This window comes from Pipistrellus hanaki, assembly GCF_964339955.1.
Source record: "Pipistrellus hanaki genome assembly, chromosome: 13".
Lineage (NCBI taxonomy): Eukaryota > Metazoa > Chordata > Mammalia > Chiroptera > Vespertilionidae > Pipistrellus > Pipistrellus hanaki.
In genome coordinates, this window is record NC_140515.1 from 27,764,763 (window position 1) to 27,788,120 (window position 23,358).

The 23,358-nt window shown below is 42.7% G+C and overlaps 2 protein-coding genes across 3 annotated transcripts in view; one reads left to right on the top strand and one right to left on the bottom strand.

Annotated features, from left to right (window-relative positions):
• ATP2B2 (ATPase plasma membrane Ca2+ transporting 2) overlaps positions 1–18,550 on the bottom strand; it is a 464,830-nt gene extending 446,280 nt beyond the window's left edge. For both annotated transcript variants that reach the window (XM_084901914.1, XM_084901911.1), the window contains exon 1: positions 18,348–18,550. The gene's annotated coding sequence lies outside the window, so the exon portion shown is untranslated. The remainder of the gene's footprint in view (positions 1–18,347) is intronic.
• The window catches only part of SLC6A11 (solute carrier family 6 member 11), a 100,642-nt gene continuing 95,366 nt past the window's right edge, over positions 18,083–23,358 (top strand). The window contains exons 1-3 of the mRNA XM_084901966.1: positions 18,083–18,369; positions 21,284–21,418; positions 21,542–21,682. Of these exons, the coding sequence (XP_084758092.1) occupies positions 18,126–18,369; positions 21,284–21,418; positions 21,542–21,682 (520 nt within the window). The 5' untranslated portion in view covers positions 18,083–18,125. The remainder of the gene's footprint in view (positions 18,370–21,283; positions 21,419–21,541; positions 21,683–23,358) is intronic.

The window sequence follows — 23,358 nt, forward strand, 5'->3', positions numbered from 1 at the left end:
GAGCACGCAGAGGCTCAGAGAAAGGTGCTGGTGGACTGGAGGAGCCAAAGAAGATCCCAACAAACCACTGTATTCCTGCCTCCAGGGACCAACTACTCAGATAGTTGAATAAACCAATGAATCCATAAATGTTTCCCAATGAATGTGAAGAAGATAGAGGTCAGGCTTCTTGCTGGCATTTGGAGACCTTTCCATGTCTGACTCAAACTCCCTTTCCATATACCCTATGCTCAACTTCCGGCTAGATTACTGCTCCTTATCCAAAGCAGATTTCAAATGCTATCTCTTCTGTGATGCCTTCCCTCACTTCCCTGGAAAGTTATCCACTTTCCCATGGACCTAACTTGCTTTGATTATATTATGCATTGTTTCCTATTAAAACTCTTCACAAGTCTCTCCACCAGCATGAGCACTATCATATTTATCTCTATACACCAGTATCTGGTACATACTAGGTGCTCAGTACATTGTTAACTAGTTAGTTAATTTAAAATGATTGGGTAAAATTGTGAGATATGATCATTCCTAAAAAGGCAGTTAGTTTTTCTATCAATAGCCAACGATGGTTAGGGCTTTATTTATTTACTGATATTTAAAAATCAAACAAATCTTCCAGACTTGAGATCAAATGTAGATTTACTTTGTTTATGTGTAATAAAAACACCAAGGTAAAAGAGCCGAAGGTGCTTCAATTCAGACAGAAGCAAAGCCAAACACTGTGAAGCTGGCACCCAGGGAAACGTTCCCCTCAAGAGTGAAGTGCGCCAGCTTGCAAGTCCCGCTTAGCTTCTCAAGCATCATAAACTAATGGAACTGAAGGCTTCTGTTTGGAAGCAAAGTTTACAGTCCACTTGCCGATGGAGGGGCATTTTATGGACATGGGCTATGAAACTTGTTTTCATTTTGAGGTTTTCAAAATCTAATTTCCATGCAAATAGGAAAGAATTTGTTTAAGAGTGTTGACTTCAGGATTTGTTTGAGCATTAAGCGGCATGACTAATATTCGAGCGGTGGGAAAGTATCCAAAGATACTTAAGAAAATTCCAGTATTACAAAGGAAACCAAATATGTTGTAATTAGAGCATTCACTGTCCCAAGCAAATAAATGAGCTGGCTCAGAAGAGGAGCCGTTTTGCACTGCACATTGGCTTCTGAGCAATTCTGTTCTCAAGAATCCGTCATTGTTCAAATGTTGGTTAAAAACCCAGTTAGTCAAATGTTTTTTAAAATGGTCTTTAAATATTCAGAGGAAGAAAAAATACAAAATGTTAGGCCTAGGGGGCAAGGGTTGCTAATAGAGTTTTAATAAGTAATTTGTTTTTGCATTTCATGATAGTGAGCCTGAACTTGAAAAGTAGGAGTCAAGAAGGTGGTAAAGAATAGATGCCTGGGATCCTTCTTCAGATTAAAAAGGAAAGGAGTCCTGAAGAATGTGAAATGAGGAAATTGGGTATGTAATTCCAGGTCCAGGTTTTAAGAGACCTTTCTTGAATTAACATAAAGGAGAATTTGGCTTTGTCCTCAGGTGGAAAGAAAAGTTCTTCTATTTGAATGGAGTGGGGGGGGGGGGAGGGGGGGGATGAAGTAGGAGAGATTACTAGCATAGGAAGTCCTCAAGTTGAAATTGTTTGAAAAGGGTAATTACCTAGTGCTATCTGATAAGAGCAAATGAATAATTAAAGTCTTTTAAAATGATCCATTTGAAGTCATACAGAAAAGCAAGAAGTTGAGCTGGGGACCAAAAAGGCCCAGAAAGCTTCTGTTTCTTCATCATGTTGGAAACCAACTGAACTTTAACACAAGAAAAGTTGCAACATGGAATTTTCCCTATCTTATTCTAAATCCAATATTAAAACATTTTTAGTAGTTGAATAATATTTGATATTGTTTTGCTATTGCTATAAATCTAATGTGTGTGTGTGTATGTGTGTGTGTGTGTGTGTGTGTGTGTGATCTTAGTTACACACACAGAGTCTATTGCCCCAAATCTGCAGTAATTACTACCTCCTCTAATGGGCATTTCCATAACTGTAGGCCTGTGCCACGGCTCCCTTGGCAAGGGCAGTGAGTTGGTTTTCCAGTGATTTCTGGTCTGTTGTTTGTCTCAGGGACATAATACCAAATGTTCCAAAGGTTCGATTTTAAAATGTCCTTATCACATGCCGGGACTTCCACTTTGAAGTGGAACCTTTGGATCTAGAAGGACATTGACCTTTCTCCTCCCTAATTCTGGGTAATAACTCTCTTAATTTCTTTTTTCTTTCTCAAGTTTTAGGTGCACAACACCAGAAGTACATGCCTCTTCTGTGTCCCACGGGGAGAACCACACCCACTAGTATTAAGTCCCTTACAGGGCCAGAAAGCTGTTGGTCCTTCCTTCCCAGATAGGAAAGGCTGGCTCCACCTGAAAGATCTGAGGCTTGACATCTATTAATCTGAATTTATTTTCATTCTCTTTTCTGCTCCAACAACACCCAGTTTGCATTTCTATCACTGTTTTAGTCTAATATCCTAGTAACCACCTCCAAGAAAAGAGGCCTGGAGGGAGGGGTGGGAGAAACCTGTGTTACAGATGGAGATGAAAGAAGGGTGGACACAAGTGAGGAAAAAGTAGAAAGAAGGAAAAAATGAGGAAAAGGAGAGGGAAATCAGGAATTATGAGACAGGAGAGAAAACGTGAAGTTATGAAGAAAAGAGGAAAGAGATGGGTGAAAAGGCAGGGAGGGAAGCCTTGTGTCTACCAGGCTGGAAGTCATCAGTACCCTGATACCTAAGTTGTGACCCACGATGAGCAACTGGGTAAATTATTGTCCCAATATCTGCCCACTCCAACAAGAGACGGTGGCTTGCTTGGTGACTATGGGAACCCAGGGCAGCCTCTGATCCCTAAGATGGGAGGCACAGGCAAGCTGCTATTCAGGGTCCAGAGTACCCTCAATTAGGAGGCGATTTTAGCTCAGGGCCTTATGGCCCTGCCTGGCCCTCACTTTGTTTCTGATCCTGACCTTGCTGCTACATCTAGCCCCATACCAAGATTCTAAAGGATTTCTCATATTTCTGATTCATGTACTATTTTTCCTGGTCTCAGCTTCCAGAAAGTTCTTGGTCTGAATATTTTGGGTGATTACAGAAAGTGACTTCCAGTGACGTGTCTTCACCACCTGAAAGCAGCTCAACTCCTGACTACTCTGAACCTGGTAATGCAACTATGTACAACAGTTTTCCTTGGACCCAGGGAAATGCCTAGCAACCTATGATTTCCATCTTATCTTTGCACAGCAGATAGGCCTAGCAGAAGAGTACCTCAGGCATTCCAAAATATGTTCCCATCTTGCTAAAACCAACTATCTTTAAACATGCACTTGACAACATGGAAAGTGTTGCCACTTACAACCATAGATTTTTCTCCAAAGTGTGGGATGCCTTCCCGGCTTTGCCCATTGGCCACAGGCAGTGTGTGTTGATATGCTAAGTCAGATACTCTCTGCCTTATGTGAGCTAACAGCTAATGTGCATGCTGCTGTGTTGAAAAGGGAACCCTTATGCTATTATTACTTGAAAAATACAATTTCTCAACATCAACACAAGAATAAATAGTCCTATGTTCTTTTTTTTAAGAGACAACTTCTACACATTAAAAATACCAATTTTACATCATCCTATCCCCAAAATAAAAAGGGAACATTGCCTAACATATTATTTTGAAACCAACATAACCCTGGTACCAAAATTAAATAAGGATGTTATCAGAAAAAATACCATAGGCCAACACTGTTCATGATCAGAGATATGAAAATTCTTATACAAAATATTAGCAAATGGAATACAGTGATATATATTTTTAAAAGGATAATATATCATGACTGAGTGAGGTTTATTTTAAAAATGCCAGAATGGTTCAATACTCAAGTATCAGACAATACACTTCACCACAATAACAGAAAAATCATATCTCAAAGATTTATAAAAAATATTTGATAAAACCAAAACTTATTAATGATAAAAATATCTTAGCATTATAAATAGAAAGGAAGTTCTTTAACTAGGTAATGAAAATGTAGAAGTGCTGCACAACTAACATCCTAGTTATTGCATTCTTTACTCATGTACTTGAAAACAAGATAAGAATGCCCATTATCTAGCTCACAACTTTAGGGGCAAAGCAAACAATTAAAATTAATAAGTGAAGCTGTCAAAGTCACTAGATACAGTTCCAACATAAAAAGCAATAAATTTAAAAGGATTTAAATAATATAAATTATGTTCCTGAACTACAATGGAAGTCAGAAATCAGTAACAAAAATATTTTAAAATTCATTCAATATAGGAAACTAAGCAACACACTCTAAATTAGCTTATGAATGAAAGAAGAAATTACAAAGAAGGTTACAAAATATTTTGAACTGAATGAAAGTAAAAACACAATATATCAACATTTGTGGGATACAGGTAAAATTATGCATAGGGGGAAATTTATAGTAATACATGCTTATATTAGAAGAGTTTCAGAATAATAACCTAGTTTTTTAACTTATATTCTATTCAAATTTATTCTAAGAAAATAAAACAAGAACAGGAACTTATACCTAAAATAAGCAGAAAAAAGTAGAGAAAAAACACACATAAATGAAATAGAAACAGAAAAATAATAAAATCAAAGAGTGGTTATGAAGAAAATATTAATAAACCACTAGCCAAACTAATCAGGGAAAAAAGAGAAATGACAAATTTTCAATATCAGGAATGAGAGAGGTAACACGACTACAGATACTACACACAGTAAAGGTTAACAGAGAATACTATGTATAGCCGAAACTGGTTTGGCTCAGTGGATAGAGTGTCAGCCTGCAGACTGAAAGGTCCCAGGTTGGATTCCGGTCAAGGGCATGTATGTACTTTGGTTGCGGGCACATCCCCATAGGGGGTGTGCAAGAGGCAGCTGATAGATGATTCTCTCTCATCGATGTTTCTAACTCTCTATCCCTCTCTCTTCCTCTCTGTAAAAAATCAATTTTATATATATATATATATATATATATATATATATATATATATATAAAGAATACTATGTATAAATCTATATGAATAAATTCAACAATTTGAATTAAATAAACAAATTCCTTAAAAGACACAAATTACCAAAGCTCACTTAAGGATAAATATATACCCTAGATAGCCTTTTATCTAGTAAGGAAATTGCCAGAGCAATGTGATAACTATATAGGAAAAAAAGAACCCTGCCTCTGAGCCAATATCACAGATAAAAATAAATTCCAGATGGAGCATAGATCTAAATATGAAAGGCAAAACAATATACCATTTAGGAGAAAGCAGAAGAGAATATTTATATGCCCTTAAGTATGTAAATAACTCTTAAACTGAAAACAAAAGCACACAAATTAAAGTTAAGATACTAAAAAGGAAAGTCAAATACTAGGAAAAGATATTTGCAATACATATTCACGACAAGACTGATATCCATAACTCAAATAGAAACGCATACAAGTAAATAAAATAGACAGAAAACTGAGGGGGGAAATGGGCAAACCACCTGAACAGGCATTTCATAAAGGAGAATATCAAAATGGTCAATAGACATGTGAAAAATGCTAAACGCCATTACTTAACGAAGAAAAGTAAAAATGTACATTAAAAACTGAATATAATACCATTACACACCCAAAAGAATGGCTATAATTTAAAAGGTAAAAAATACTAAGTGTTGACATGAATGTGGAATAAAAGGACTCTCACACATTACTGGTAAAAGTGTTAATTGCATAACCATTTTGAAAACTCTTTGGCATGGTCTGCTAAACCCAAACATATCTCAAAGATTTATAAAGAAACATCTGCTTCTTGGGAATATACCCAATAGGGATATGTGCATACATTCATCAAAAGATGTAATATCTTCACAGCAGACTATTCCTAATAGCCTAAAGTAGAAATGGCTCAAATGTATATCAACTGCAGACCAAATAAGTTGTAGTATATTCACTCCATAAGAACAAACTATAACCACATGAATGAAACTCACCCGGTAATGCTGAGTAAAAGACATACAAGAGTGTATGTAAGTAGGCTTCCATTTCTGTAAAGTTCACAAGCAGAGAAGAGTAATCTATAGTGTTGGAAGTCAGGATAGTAGTCCTCTTAGGAGTGGTAGTGTCTGAAAGGGGGCCTTGTTACTTGATCTGGGTTATGAAGAGTTCACCATGTGAAAATTACCCAGCTGTATAATTAAGACTTGTACACTTTTGTAGGTCACACTTGAGAGAAAAGGTTGACTTACTGTGTGGAAGGGAAACCAACAGAGTGCTGGAAAGAGAATTTGGTCAGCCTGAGAAATCCTCAGAGGTGGAAGAATTTAGCTGAGATCTAGAGGGTGAGGAGGAGGCTGCTATGAGAGGAGCAGTGGGGAAGAGCTTTTCAGGCAAGAGGAACAGCATGGATAGACAGCATGGATAGACAGCATGTATAGACAGCATGATAAATCAGGACTTTGTTCCCCTGGAAACCATTGGCTGTAAGGTGATTATCTTAGCTGAGAAGACCTGCCTTGGTGAGCCATTTAACTGTCTTTAAAATTAACTCTATTTTATCCTGGGGGGCTGATTTTGGTCCTCACTTTTCTTCATTCTTCCGAGAGGGAAAAAAAAAAAAAAAAAAGCTTTTTTGAAAGCGTCAAAAAAAAGAAAAAAAAGAAAAGAAACTCTAGCTTTCAACTGTCTGTTACTCTTAGCTGTTCATTATTTTTCTATGGATCGAAAATCAGCAAACTATAGGCCACAGGTCAAATCTGGCTCATAGGCTGTTTTTCTAAAGCTTTATCTGTTTACATATTGTCTACAGCTGCTTTGCAACAGACCTGCCACTTCCTAGCTAGGCAATTCAGTTCAGTCCATCTTGGAGAGCCTTGCTTTCCCTTTCAAGAGAGGACTCGATGGCCATCTTGGAGCATGGAGTGTGATCAGCAAGTCACCTCCAGCTGTCAACTTCTCAGTGTTTGCTTCAGCTGGAGAGAACCCCTTTGCTGAGGTCACGTCCTTCCCAGGGCAGTCTGCATGTAGCATGCAAACAAGGTGGGGGTATAAAGACCCCGTAATTTTGGCCAGTTCAGGATGCACTGATGGTCAAGCTGGGACCAGAACTACCCTCAATTGACCAAGGCTTTATCAGATTTTCATCAGATTTCCACTTCTCCCTTTGCCCAACCCTGCTTTCTCCTTCTTCCTTCACAGGTATTGATCCCTAACACACATCTTGCACCTAAAACTCCATATGTCCATCTACTTTTGTAGCACCCAGCCTCCAGTACTGGGTTCTAGGACTGGTCTGAGTAAACAGATGGCAAGATGTGCTTTTGGAGCTCAATTATTCACAGCCTGGATGGCAAGAGGGCCCAATCACCAGAGGCTGACTGTGCAGAGACAGTGCAATTATTAAAACTGCCATGAGTGGGGAATTGGGAGGGTGGGCCTGGGAAAGGAAATGCACTAGCAAGCATGGTGCCTCTAATATTTGACATGAAGGGAGAACTCAGTGGGATAATTGAGATTGATGGCTGTGGTAAGCATCACTGATGCTCTGTTCCTAGGGTCTGCAAACTTTTTCCTCAAAGGGCCAGATAGAAAATATTTTAGACTTTGCAGCCCACACAGTCCTCTGCAACAACTCAGCTCCTGCTATGGGAGTGCACTGATCACTAGGGGGCAGCTCCTGAATTGAGCAGTCATTTGGTCACTTAGGCTTTTATATATATAGATATATATATTGTAGATTAGCACACCCTTTTTACTAGCTCCTGCCAATGGAATGTAAGCTGAAAAATTACATGCCACTCCAGGTCCATGTGGTAAAAATATGGGGGTTCCTTTTCTACATTATTGCCCCCTTCCTACTGAGATCTTCCCCTGCCCCCAAGAGATATTTGTACACCCATGATCATAGCAGCATTATTCACAATGACCAAAAGGTGAAAATAATGCAAGTGTCCAACAATGGATGAATGCATATGAATAAATAAAATGTGGTATCTATACATACAATAAAATATTATTCAACCTCAAAAGGAAGGGACTTCTAGTACATGCTACAACATATAAAGACATTATGCTACATGAAATAAGCCAGACACAAAAGGACAAATACTATATGTATGATTCCCCTTATATGACATCAAAGTCATAGAGACAGAAAGTAGAATGGTGGTTGCCAGGAGCTGGGGAAAGGGGAATTGGAAATTAATGTTGAATGAATGCAGAGTTTCAGTTTGAGAAGATGAACGTTTTTTGGAGATGGATAGTGCTAATGGTTGCACAACATTGTGAATGTACTTAATGCCACTAAACTGTACACTTAAAAATAGTTAAAATGGTAAATTTTATGTTTTGTGTGTTTTGCCACAATTTAAAAATGTCATCACATACCCAAAGGAGTTGCTTCCTCTGCTGTCCCCCAACTCCAAATAAGTTTCTGTGCTGAGGGCTGGGGCTTTGGGCTGACTAAATCTTTTTCTAGCCACTATTTGTAGAACAGAGCCCTATGTGGACAAAAAAATTGGATTTCCTGTGTATAGGATACATGTACCTAAAACAACAAGGGCTTAAATAAGGGGTAAATCCATTTCTCTCACATACTGTCTGGAGGTAGGTAGTGGTGACTGTGCTCTGTGCAATCATTCAGGGGCTGGAATATTTTCTTTTCTTTTTTTTTAAATGTGTTTTATTTTCATTTTTTTAAAAAAATATTTTTATTGATTTCAGAGAGAAAGGAAGGGGGAGAGAGAAATAGAAACATCAATGACGAGAGAGTATCACTGATCAGCTGCCTCCTACACACCCCCTAGTGAGGATTGAGCCCACAACCTGAGCATGTGCCCTTGACTGGAATTAAGCCTGGGAACCTTCCAGTCCGCAGTCCAACAATCTATCCACTGAGCCAAACCAGCTAGGGCTGGGATATTTCCTTATATTTTGCAATCCTTAAGAGTGTTTCTGTCATCCATGTGGCACAAAGTGGCTTACCACCATATCTGTGTCCTGAGCAGCAAGGTTAAGAAGCAAGGAGAGAAGGGGCTTGCCTCCTCTCTTTAAGACATTGTCATTTGGAGTCTCTGTCCTAGAAGTGAAATGCAGTTGCCACCTGAGGTATTGTCTGTCCCTGCATCCTCCAATAGGATGTCAACTGCATTCTATCTTGTCATGGCAGCCATGGAGAGATACTCCACAGAGATCTTGGGAACCCATGTTGAACATGATAGAGACGCACATGGGTGAAACCTGGGTCCCTGAATCACTGCATAGAAGGTTGCCTGTCAAATATTTGCTTCGGCTTTGTATAAATGAGAAGAAACTTCAAATGTGTGAAAGCACTAAAATTTTTAGAGTTTATCTGTTATAGCTGAAGCATTCATTCTCTTAACTAACTCAGAGCTTCATGATTGGAGCTTGGGAAATCAGATAACACAATAAGACTGGGGCCATATTGGGCAGTGGAAAGAAGGCTTTGGAGCCCAGAGACGCAAATCCAAACCTCAGCAACCCCACTTAGAAGCTATGTGGGTCATTCAAACTCTTTCAGGTGATTTGTTCAAATGTAAATTGGAAATGATAATATAAACCACACATTCTTTGTGGTGTGGACTGAGTGAAGGAATCTGCAAAAAGACAGTTGAGAAAGATCTGCTTGGAGTAGCAACAGACACCTGTTCCCTTGCCATTCACCAAAGAGGAGAACAGATGGGAGGTTAGAAATGGGCACAGCACATTGTAACTCAGTCTTGATGAGAAGCAAATAAATGGCTCACTGTGGGTGCCTTATCTCCAAGCTGTGGCTGAATACATAGCCTTGGGCAAGAAAATGTCTGACTTGGATTTGCTATAGTTTTGATTCGAAACCTCAAATAGCCCCCTGAGAACTTACTTGATGGGGAGTCAGATTGGATTTTCAGCATCATCTAACATTTTCCCCAGGCAGCCTAGAAATAAAAGCTTCAACTCCCTCCCAGTATATCTCAACTAGAAAGCACTGGTCTAGAAAAGCTGGGACACTCAACGCTCTGGTTGCCACTCTGAGGTGTGTGGTAACCACACAGGTGCTCATAGCAAGGTCAAAAGCATAGAGGCTTCAGGGGCCAGGCAGAGAACCTAGCAGTGTGAAGAGGCTGAGTGCCATATAACAGAAGTGGCTAGTACTGTGAGTTGTGTGTCAAACTGGGCATGTCTAAAGGCTCATGTCAGCCCACATGAGCTAAAGGCTCAAATCTGAATGTATTGCCCTATACTGCCCCATTTTTCTAGACCAGTATTAACAGAAAAATAAGGTAAGTCACATAAGGAATTTAAAATGTTCTAATAGGCGTATTTTTAAAGTATAAGGAGCAAGATGAAATTAATTGAAATAATATTTTTCCTCAACCCAATAAATATTCTAATCACCAATTCTAATGTGTGTGTTGGGGGGGGGGGGAGGAAGGAAGGGGTGCCCTAAGACACCAGTCAACTCAATTCTGACACTGTCTATCAGGAGATAGCATCAGATCCCACAGGTGAGAGGCTCAGTCCTACGAGACTCCCATTCTCCCCACATTTCAGATGCCAATTGCAAGTCCAGGTTGTCACCTATGCTTCTGACAAAACAGGTTCTCAATCAGAGGTTTCAACAATCCCTTCCTTGAGTTTGACTATTTTGCTAGAGTGGTTCACAGAACTCAGAGAAATAGTTTACTTACTAGATCACTGGTTTATTCTAAAAGGATATAACTCAGAATAGCCAGATAGAAGACAAACATAGGGCAAAGTATGGGGAAGGGGCACAGAGCTCCATGCCTCTCTTGGCATGCCATTCTCCCTAAATCTCCATGTGTTCACTAATCCAGAAACTCTCTAAACCCGGTCCTTTTGGGTTTCTAAGGAGCCTTCAGTACATAGGCATGATTGATTAAATCATTGGCTATTGGTAACTGATTCAACCTCCAACCCCTCTCCGCTCTCCCCAAATCATGAGGTGGGAACTAAAAGTTTCAATCCTCTCTTAATAGTTGGTTACCCTGGCAGCCAACCTATCCTTAGTTTTTTTTTTCTTCAAAAGTAATCTCATTAACAGTTGTGGTGGAAGGAACTTGTTATGAATAACATGACACCCATTTAACCTCTATAGTGCTCAAGAGACTTCAGGAACTGAGAACTAGACCAAATATTATGACAGAAGATGCTGACATTACTCTTTCACTCCAGAAATTCTGAGGGTTTTGAGAGCTGTGAACCAGGAATCATGGTTGTAGACTGAATACTAATGAGAAATAGACATTTGGTCATTCAGATGACCAAATTTCTTACAAAGCACAATATCACACCCAAAATATTATCATTTCAACTTGTAATCAATATTTAAAATCACTGATGAGAGGTTTTACATTCTTCTTTTTAATACTAAATCTTCAAGATCCAGAAAGTGTTTTACAGCCACATTTAAAGCACTTGTAACCACATGTGTCTGGTAATCAGTGCAGTTGTATGTAGTTGGCACCCCAAGCCCACTGGGAGCTTCCACAACTTCATACGTTTGCCTACACTGTGCCCTCTGCCTAGCACAGCCTCCTCTCCTTTCCTGACTTCCACTCCAGCTTATACTTCATGGGCTCTGTGTTCCCATAAGACATATCCAACTCTTTTCTTCCATGCTGAACTATTGTTTGTTATCTCACTGAAAGACCAAGACTACTTCTGAGCCATCACTAGCATTTAACACACCGTGTGACACATACACACACCTTCTATCACAATCACAGGTGTTGGTTTTAGAGATAATTGTGGGTCTTTCTCTAGGAGGAGGATGTTAGGACACCAAGAAAATTTCTTTAAAGATTCCCTCCATTATTTTTTTGTAGTGGGTCACAATAAAGAAAGTGGAAGAAAACATTACTTGGAGTGGCAGTGTTACCAGAAAAACACTGGTCCAGAGAGCTATGATTTGGGCTATATGTATCTATAATAATAAAAGGGCAATATGCTAATTAGACCGGATGTCCATACTGAAGAGGGGCTGAGGGAAGCCAGCCCCGGTCCTGGGTGCTGGAGGGAAGCTGGTGCCAGTAGCGGAGGGGGGAGTGGTGGGAAGGAAGGCCTACTATTGCACGAATTTTCATGCATCTGGCCTCTAGTCTTTAATAATCATTCAGTTCTTAGTTTATGATCCTCTCAGGAAATACCTGAGGAACCTCGATATATAGCTGATAATATGCCATACTCCTTGCTGGCCCCAGATATACTGCAAGCAAGGAATATGGCATATTACCAGCTGGCTAACTCAGGACCAGTGCTGACATCGGTATTAAGAGGCTCAGAGCCACTATGCTGCACAAGTCCAGAGTAACCATGCGAATAGTGCTCTGGAGTTGAGCACACAGCCCTTGTGGCTAGCTGCAGTGGTCCTGAAAGCCCCACCTGTGGGAAAGTGTGAATGTTTGTAACCTGGCTTATTAGACATCTGTACCATTGAGGAGATTAGATATAAACACAGGAAAACTCAAAACATGAGAAACCACGTGTGTTCGAAAACATAGATGCTGCCCAACTCCAGAAGGACTGCAGCTCAGAACCCAAGTGTGAAAGCACTATTCTGGAACTTGGACAGCATTCTCTCACAGATTCCGGGTCCAGAAGGGGGTTGCTCTTCCCAGGGTTGCATCCAGGATATAATGATTAACTTTTGAGCTAATGTTCTTGGGCTTAGAGGAGAAAGAGGATGTGAACTTCCTCTTTTGTCCTCTCCTTTTTATACCGAGATCAGACAGGCAAAGGTAACATTCATGTGGGTGAAACCACTGGCTATGAGATAACGTAGTTAGATCTGAGAGGTCATAGAATGTAAGTCAGAAAACTGGGTTTGAATTTTGGATCCACTGTATGATTTTGGACAAGTTGCTCAGCCACTCTGAGCTTTATTTTCATTGTCTGTAGATCACTGGGGCCTCTGCTTCAGTCTGGGTTTCTCCAGGGGCACCTCATCTGGGGCAGTTCTGCTCTATGTGTGTCTTGTTTTCCTCCTGGAGCAACAGACTAATCCGGAACATCCTTCACATAGTGATGTCAGAAGCGGAAGATGGCAAGAACTGAAGCTTAGAACTGGCACATCATCCCTTCTTCCTCATTTTGGTGGCCAAAGCAAGTCAGATGCCTGAAAACTGGTGCTGGGAGGGTCCTACAGAGTTACATGGTGAATGGCATGGACACAGGGAGAGTGAAGAATTGGGATCATTATTGGAAATATATCAGAAAAAAGTATGGTGGTAGCAATGAGGGAAGATAAGGCAGAAAACTGTTTTTCAGAGACTCTCACGATTGGGAATTCCCTTGTGGTCTCCCTGCCATGTCCAGACCAGCTTCCACTTCTGCATCTCCAGCGCTGAGGATTGCTTCATTTCCTGGGACAGATTATTCAGACTGGAAGATTGGAAAAAGTTCTTTCTGGTACTTGATGCCTTTTTGCTTCCTCTCTTTGATCCTAGTTCTGACACATAGGTTTTTGGTCCAGCAGCCATTCACATAATTGAGGAGAGTGCACTGGTCCAGTGGTTCTGGTTTCTCAGTCCCTGAGTAAGCCATCAGTGGGCGAATAAATCCAAAGTGGAGCAGGACCATCACCCCTGCAACAGGCTGCTAGGTTCCCCTAACTGGAGAGACATATTTTGACACCTTCCCTCCCTTACCCTCCATATATAGTTCCAGGTTAAGTTCAATGGGTTTAGTCCCATCACCATCCCTACACTCTACTCCACCATCATTTCTCCCTCTCCACTGCCCTCTCCCTTGTCTGAGCTGTCATCATGTCTTGCCTAAACCACTGAGTAGCCTCTCCACTCCCCCCATCCTGCCCCATAATCTATCACTTGCTCAGGGAACCCTCCCTGTCTCCTTGAGAAGATCAGATCTCTCAGTAACAAGCTTTCTTAGCACTACAGACCCCTTCTTTGCAGCATGTATCAGAATCTCCAACCTTCCATTCATTTCTGTGATTACTTGCAGCATCTGCCTCTCCACTCTTCTGTAATGGTGGGCAGTACACTGGCTGGATATGGGTGTAGGAGTGATTTATAGCTCTGCCAGACTCCAGTGGTGTAAATGCAAACAGCAGATTTCAAGGTACCAACAATTGTGGCTCACAAAATCCCTGAAAACTTAATAATTGGCTCTCATGAGCTAGCTTTAGAATACCAGTGGGACAGGCCTTGTTTTCTATGATCAATAAGCTAATTGAAGGGAAATAAATATTTGGTGAGGGAAGGAATGAGCAATGCTAAAATTTAAATGAACCTTGGGATGACAATTGCTTTTTCTAGAAGATAAAAGACTTTCACTACTTTGAATGCCCAAGAACAGAATAAGGGAGTCATGTCATTTCTGTTCTCAGAGGACTATTTAGATTTTTACTTAACAAACATGTCTATATTGGGCACAAATCCAAGTACTTTACAAATACTAACTCATTTAATCTTCCTAATAATTAAAAGGTAGGTTCTATTAGTATCTTCATTTTACAAATAAGGAAACTGAGGATCAGAATAATTTGCCATCGTGGTGCAGCTGGGCTTTGAACTTAGGAAGTATGATTGCAGAGTCCACATCCCTAAACGCTATGCTGTGTTACATCAGGACTAGCTCTGGAGTGAGATATGGCCCATATTCCCCTTGCTCTACCCTGAGGACATGAGTATGTGATTTTCAGGTCATTGCACCTCAACAAAGAAAGAATAGAATGGAAAGGGTCCAGAAATGTGCTAACATGATGGGAAATGTGGGCTCTTCTGGATGAGGACAGAGTAAACAGATTAAGGTTTTTCAAGAAGTGGGCTTTATATACTTACTAAATTCTAATAGGAGGAAATTGACCTGGTCAACTTTCATAAAGAGAAATATTAAAACTTGAGAGGTGAGTTTGGGACATTAGTAAATGCACTATGTCCTCTAAATGAAGTCTCACTTCACCTCTAAGACCATCCTAAAAGATGAAGATAGTCAGGACCATTTTTAATGAACCAAGGGCACCAAAGCTTAGAAGTTAAGAGATATATCCAGGCCACGGAACTACCCATTGGCATAATGAGCCCAGATCCCCAGCAGACTATGGTCAGCCTCCACTTTCTCATGCTGGTTCAATGTTACCTCATAAGCAGGTCTCACAGAATCACAATTGTTAAGAGGAAGTCAATTCCTGGAGCTAATTGTGCTGAGCAGCAGTACAAGGTGAAATGTAATTAGATTCAAAGGAGGTTTGCATATCGGTGGTGATAGCCTAATATTGCAATAATAAAAGTTGGGAATGTGTTTCTAACTTTTGATGTGGTGGTTCATTTTAACAAAGGAACTCCTAGGTGCTAAATACCTACAGTGTGCAGGGACTGTCAAGGTCAAAGATGAATTCCTTTCTTTATTGCCCATTCTGTATGCAGCATTGAGAATCACCCCAAAGGAAATAAAAACACTGATGTGGAATTTTGCATGGGAGAAAAATGGCACTAATATACAAGGAAAGGCAAGGACAGTCAGACTGTGAGGTAATTCTGAAAGTCAGGGTTGTCAACTTGATTTTACCCTATAGGAGAAGAATGGCTAATGAAGACTTTTTAGTAAGGGATCGACATAATCGTCATCATCATCACAATAAAAATAATAGCTACAGAACACCTACTGCTGCTTTTAGCCCTCATACCCACCCCCTGAGGTAAGAACTAATATTAACCCTACTTAGCAAAGAAGGGGCATAAGACATGAGATAACACATAAGGGGCAGAGCCTGAATCTGAACCCACATCTACCTAAATTCTGTTTACTCTCACCCTAACACTCTGCAGCAGCTTTGCTTTTGAACACATCCAGGACAACACATGGGGTTATAGGTTAGGGAGCCACAGCATTTAGCTGGGTGGTTGAGGGCCTGAGGAAGACCAAATTTAAAAGGAGAGATAGGAAGACCAGAGAAGCAGGGAAAGAAAACTGCAGCTGAAGCAGGCAGTGTTAAGGAAATCATGCAAGTGTGAATTTTAAGAAAGAAAGAAGGGAATAACAGTGCAGAACGCTACCTAGAGGTCAGGCAAGATGGGGATGGACAAGGAACTATAGGCTTTGCCAAACGAAAAGGGCTTCCGGGATTCACAGACAGCATTTTCAGAGGAGTGGTGGGGGTGGGTGCCAGATTGCCGTGGGCTGAGAAATGAGTGGGAGGTGAAGACAGGGCTGGCAGCATGTAAACTTACTCTTTCAAGAAACATGATAGTGAGGGGCAGGGGAGGGAGGAGACCTGAAAGGGGAAGATGATGGCAGGAAGGGTTCTCTAGGGGATAGAGATGGGAAGAGACTTGAGCAGTTGTAAGCCAGAAGGATAGGAAAGGCTGCAAGACAGGGAGGCTCTCTCTGACACAGCCCCAGACGAATGGAGAGCACAGTGGGTGGCCTAGTGAGAGCTCACTTGGCTGGACTTCTCCAGGGCTGGGAAATGACGGAGGTGGATCTGATTATCTTTGTAGCCCCTTGGAGATCTGACATTCTTTCCTCTTTCTTCTTTCTTTCTTCCTCCCATCCTTCCTCTTTTGCTATTCCACAAATATTTACTGAACACCTACTCAGTAAATATGCTTGGTCTTGTACTAGGCTCTGTGGCTATTATGATAAACAAAACAATGTACAGGGTGAGGCAAAAGTAGGTTTACAGTTGTTTGTGTGGAAAAGAATACAATTCTATATAATAAAAGTCTCATATGCAAATAGACCAAATGGCAGAACAACCAGTCAGCTCCTCAATGCAGGAGCTGACCCCTGGTGGTCAGTGCACTCCCATAGGGAGTGCCAGGGTCAGAGCTGGCGAGTGCCATGGTGGTGGGAGCCTCTTCCACCTCTGTGGCAGACTGCCAGCTTAGGCCTGCTCCTTGCCTAAACCGGCAGATGGGTGCAGGCTGGGCTGAGTGACCCTCCTCCCCCACCCCCACCCCCCAGTGCACAATAAATAAGAATACAAGAATAAACTGTATTTCGTGTACTAGTACTCACAACTGGAAACCTACTTTTGTCCCACCCTGTATAGCATCCTCACAATTGAGTGGGGAGACCAGCATTAAACAAGAATGTGCACAAACAGTGTATGTGTTTGACTACACATTGTATGACAGTCGCTGAGCACTTCCAAAGTAATAAGTTCCTATAAGCATTTCTCACCCCATAAGAAAGGCAGATGAGAAAATAGAGGCACAGAATGGTCAGATGACTTCACACAACCAAGGTAAGTGGAGCATGAGATCAACTTAGATTTGCCTGCCTTCTGGCAGGAGCACTTAACTGCCCTGACTCGCTGTGTTTAGAGCAGTGGGCACCAGGATGAACAAGATCTGTTGGTGTCCCCCACCCTCGGAGAGCTCACAGTCCCTGAAGAGGGGGAAGAAACCAAGCGTTCATTACTCCCCTTTTCCCCCAAGTGTGGTCCCTGGACTGACAGCATCCGCAGCGCCTGAGCGCTTGTCAGGAAAGTGGAAGCTCCAGCTCGGCCCAAACCCGCTGGACCAGGGGACTGACTGCAGCGGAACAAGACCCGCAGGTGCTTGGTGCGCACTTCCAAGGTGGAGAAGCGTGGTCTAGAGTCCACCGCTCTGATTAGAGATGAGACACCACCGTGGCTCAAGCCTTTGGAGGTCAGAGATGGTGGAACCTCAAGGCTTGGTTTAGGAACCCAGCCTAGGCCTGAATGGGCGGTTCCACTCTTGTCCTAGGCGGCCAGCGGGTGGGACAAAAAACGGGAAGGAACGCGAGGTGCTCAGAGCGTGCACGGTGCTCAGAGCATGCACGGTGCTCCGAGCATGCACGGTGCTCCATGGCGCTGGGCTCCCGGAGCGCTGTCCGTGGGCCTGAGGTGCTTGCAGGCTCCCGGGGTGCCGAGCCCAGCGGAGGTGGCGTGGGCGCCCTGAGGGCCCGGCCGCTGCGCCGCGCCCCCTTCCCCGCGCCGGGCCGGGTCAGCCCGGCCCCTCAGCTCCACCCCCTGCCTCCCCCTCCCGCCCGCTCGCGCCTCCTGAAAAGCCTACCAGCCCCGGGCGGCGGCGCAGAGCCGGCCCGGCGCACCAGGCAGCCAGCGCGGCCATGACGGCGGAGAAGGCGCTGCCTCTGGGGAACGGGAAGGCTGCAGAGGAGTCGCGGGAGCCTGAGGCGCCGGGGGGCGGCGGCGGGGGCGCCGCGGCGGCCGTGCGGGTCCCGCGCGACAAGGCGGTCCACGAGCGCGGCCACTGGAACAACAAGGTGGAGTTCGTGCTGAGCGTGGCCGGGGAGATCATAGGGCTCGGCAACGTGTGGCGCTTCCCTTACCTGTGCTACAAGAACGGAGGAGGTGAGGCGGCCGGCGCGCGCGGCCCTGGACAGGGTGCAGGGAGGAGGCACGAGCCCGGTGGGTGCGGGCGGGGGCGGCGAGGAGGGAGCGCGAGACCCCCCCCCCTCCCGCGCCTGCGTGCAGCGGGACCCTGAGGGGAGCGCCGGCTCTCGGCCACCTGGCGCGGAAGGGAGCGCACCCCCCAGCCAGGCGCCCCTTCCCAGCGCGCATGCGCGCGTGCTCTTCGCACCTCTGCGAGCCGCCTGCCGGCCTGGCACGTGACAGCTCGTCTGCCGCCCAGACCCAGGGGCCTTTGCACCTTTGCATTTGCGACCTGTTCTGCCTTTGGGGGCAGGAGACAACCCCTCTGAGCCTCGGCTTTCCTCACTGGGAACCTCCCCGAGGAAAAAGAGCTCGCTTCTGAGCGCTTAGTGAAATGCCAGGCTCCATGCCGAGCATCCCGTTTAATCTTTAGACTCGGCGCACCCGTTTTGCAGGTGAGGAAAAGGAAACATAGTCTGAGAAGTCACTCACTCCGTAAGTGATAAAAATGGCGTTCCGATACCAAAGGCCTTGCTTTTAAAGTGGGACGAGACGGATAACAGGGAGTACTTTTTGGTGAGGCACTGCCGTTTGACTTCCTGCCCGGTCTTTCATTTGCTCTTAAGGCCCTTTCTGTGGCCTCCTTTTGGGCCTTTCTGGTGGAAGAGTTGGCACCAAGCAGTCTCTTGTACTGGCCTCACAATCACCCACGACAAATAGCAGCAACATTGATTTATTGTTTAGGAGATGCTTAGAGATTGGGGGGTTGGGGCCCGGGAAAGGACGGTGATGAGATAATCCTTTGTAGTAACATTTCCAAATAAGTTTGGTGGAGATGCAGCGGTCAATCCTCACATCTCTCCGTTTAAGAAATGGGCTCCAGATTTCAGGAACCTCCACCTGTCATTATTACCAAAACAGCCAGCAGGTCTGAGGCAAAGGACCTTGTAAAACTTCATTGGGTGGCATAGTTTCCCCAAGACAAAGGCCTGTTTCTGTGTATTCCTCTGCCTTTGCTGTTTCCCTGCCTCTCCCGCAGATCCCCCGACCTCAGTGAAAGTAGCTTAGAGTTGGCTGGCAGGGACCATGCTGTTAGGCTGTGTGGAGCAGGATTTGATGTGTGAGCAGCTGTAGGGAAAGCAGGAAAGGTACTGCTCAGCCTGAACCCTTTCTTTGGAGACATTCATCCTGAAGGCCCACGCCTGCTCCAAACTGGTAATGACGTGGCTGCTGGTATAGTGGCTTGGCAAGGGGCGGAGAAGCAGTGGACTCTGGGACCCTGAATGTGCCCTGCACCCTTACCGAGGATCCCACCTCTCTTTGAAGATTCAGCCATCATAAGCTACATGTCTGCTTAGAAACATGTGGAAACCCTTCAGAATAGCCCCAGACAAAAATTGTTTTAGCATAATAGTTTCATGCCAGAAATTTTTATGCCAAAACTAAAAGCAGAAAACAGGATAAGTTGGATTAATTAACAAATTCTGCCACAGATTTAAAAGGTTGTGGTGAGTAAAGTTTAAAAATTAGTCTTTAAGAAAAAAAGAAAAAAAACCCTCTAACTTTCCAAGATTTTCCATTGGGTACACAGATATCCTTATTTAATTAAGACAGTCACCTTAAGGATAACTAGCTTTGTGGATATATGGGCCAAAAGGCTTTTAAAATAGTGTCATTTGTTAGGTTCTAGAGGATTCACAGGTAAATTATAGCATATTAGGAAAGCTGCTATATTTTTAATATTTAATATGTTTAATCACTTAAGTTTAAATGCACCAAATACCCTCTTATCCCCTTTCAAATGCGTTTGGCCTTCTAATATTGTTGGGGTACCTGCTTATCAACTGTTTACCTTTTTAAAAAATATCCACACAGTTCCACTCATAGATTTTAATGGTAGTTTGAAGTATTTCTTTTCTAACGTGGAACTTTAAAAATAGTGTCTTGCATAGAAAAGCTAAGAACCTTTCAAAACCTGGTGGATATGGTTCTATTATCAGGATTAATCAAAATTGTTGCTATTGATCCTGCAGTTAGAGAGACTTCATTTAGCAAAAAGCAATTTCAGTTAAAGCCTTCATTTGTGAGATCAGATGGTGGGGAATGGCATGTGTTTTTCATGCTTTGTTATTAGAGAAAGAGAGAGAATGAGGGATTTGGAAAAATCCCTTTCTGGTTATAACAGCTCATGTTCACCTCAGTTATTTAATTTGTTTTACAGAAAGGCACAGGCAATGGGTATTGTGTTTCAAAATAGGAGCTCTAAGGCTTATGGTGGTCTTTTCTCAGACTGATCCAAAGCCAGCCTTTCTGGACAGATTCTTGCTGCAAACTCTTTATAACTCAACTTCATACCTGGGCCTCAGCTATAGGAACCTGATATTGCATATCTCCTTAAGATTACTTTTCTTTATGAAGGAAGCTATTTTTTAGGTCATTTCCAAAGTAAAGAGAAGAAGAGGGTCCCCTTCACCTAGCCTTTGGAAGTTACTTTAGAATAAAAAGGAAGGTATGCAACATTCAGAGAGAATGAATTTGACCTATGCTGGAGGGTGAAACGTAAAAACAAAAGAATCAAGCAATGAAACACTTTCTTTTACATTATCATCTTATCAACACAATAATTCTGTGAGATAAGTGGTGTAGGTATTAGGTATGAAAGCCCCATATTACAGAGGAAGAAGTTGAGGCGGGGAGGTGTGAGATAGATCACTCAGGGTAACAGGTAGCAGAGGGCACAAGCCTAGGCCCGCATTTTCTGACTCTGGTCCTCATTCAAGCTCAGAGAATATTTGTCTTGCCTGTAGTAGGTGCTTATTAAAGATTTCTTGTGCTGAACATAAAAATGGTGTGAGAAATTTTAACATTATTCCCATATTTTGCATTCTTGCAGGAGCATTCCTGATTCCCTATGTGGTGTTTTTTATTTGTTGTGGAATTCCCGTGTTTTTCCTGGAAACGGCTCTGGGACAGTTCACGAGTGAAGGTGGCATTACATGTTGGAGAAAAATTTGCCCTTTATTTGAAGGTAAAGATTGAGTTAATCAGAAAATAAAATTATGACTGAGTGATGTCAGGTTATCAAGAGTAGCTAAAGTGTTTATGTGAGGTGGACAGAGATTAAAATCATTCCCTTTCCTTGTTCTTTCAGGCATTGGCTATGCAACACAGGTGATTGAGGCCCATCTAAATGTATATTACATTATCATCTTGGCATGGGCCATTTTCTACCTGTGCAACTGCTTCACCACCGAGCTCCCCTGGGCCACCTGTGGGCATGAATGGAACACAGGTATGCCCTCAGGGAGGGTCTCTCTTCTGGCCCTGGTGGGGGACCTGCAATTGGGTGTGTGTCTTTGTCCTGGAGATCAATCCTGACCTCTGGCCTCTCTGTGTGAGTCCAGATTCCACTGAAACTGAAGGTCATTGTGCAATGGGTCTGGGTCCGTTTTGTGGGTTGCAGTGCTGAAACCTAAGCTGAGCCCTGGTCCAGGAATTGGCATGGGTAGAAGATGATGATGCTTTTTCTTCGCTTTGCCAAATATAGAGACTGAGCCCTTTGGGGGCAGAGTCGGGAAATAAGGGATTCAGCCTCCAATTTCAGCCCTGCTTCTCTAGGCATTGGATTTTCCTTTGTAAAATGAAGGGGTTAGTTTAGGGGTTGCAAACAGTGCCAGTAAGCCAATTAAGCTTTAGGCCAGTGACCAGCAAAAATAAAAAATTTATTTGACAGCTCAACTTGAAATATCTGGAAGACTTCACATGAAAATCCAGATTTCCAGCTTCTCTGGAAACATTTGAAAAGATCTGAAAACACCAGACCCACATTCCCACATTCTTGCTTGGCAGCAATGGTTGCAGCAGAGAGGCAGCTGTTACCTTTGGATGAGACCACAATCCTCACCCAGTCCCCTTTGCTCATTTACTTTACCTGTCCAACACAGGTAGATATTTGAACTCAGAATCCCGCCCTACTGTTTGAGTAAATAACTTTTGAGATTACTTTAGATTCTAATTTGCTATTTGTTTTTCAATTTTCATCCTTTCAGGAGCGAGTCATAACCCAGAGAAGGCAAATTCATACAAACTCATACCTGTGGTACCTGTGCTTAGAGCAGACATCACTAATCAGTTGTAGAACTATTTCCTTTTGAGTTGAGGGTTGACCTCAGAACCCTTCTCAGCAGTTCTAGGCAGCTACTGCCTTTTGAGTGAAACTGTCATACATGCTTTAAGCTACTCACCATCCCTGTAGTTAGGTTGACCCTGGAAGTGGCCTGTATCCTAATGGCTGAGCTATGGTGAGATTGGGTAGGATGTTGGTCACCAGCAGAAGGAACAGCAGGTATTAGGCCTAGAAAGTGCTATTGACTAGCTTCTAACACTACACAGCTTTGCCCTGCTCCCTCTCTTGTTACATTTTGTGGACTTTTCATAGTCTTTTTAGGGCCCTAAACCGTTCTTTGGCCAGGGATCTTTTAGAGATGTTTGTCAGATTGAAATTCAAGGACATATTCTTAGAAGCCTGTGAGCCTTCCATGATAATTTAATTGTGTGTATTTATTTTGAGGCAACTCTAAAAATATGCAAAGGTTCTGGATCATCTGAGCAACACCTTATAACAGGACAGTCAGGATATTTCAGTTCCTGACTTGGTTCGTGTTTACAATTAAAGATGTATTCTTGGTAAATAGGATGATGGAAGCCCAGGGGAAAAGAGCAGAGAGATTTAATTCATAAATGGTGCATTAGTACTAAATAAAGTTCCAGTTGAGAATACCTCAAGTTATAGGAATAAAGGTTTTTCAAAAGCACGAACAGAGAAAGATGGTGATAGAGTTGAGTCTCAAATAGTGCATGGAAAAATAGGCAAGCCAAGCTCAATATAGACCCTGACTCCGGCCTGTCAGTTTATTTCTGTTGAAATCCATTTAATATTACAAAATGGCATTATTTTACACACCTGCT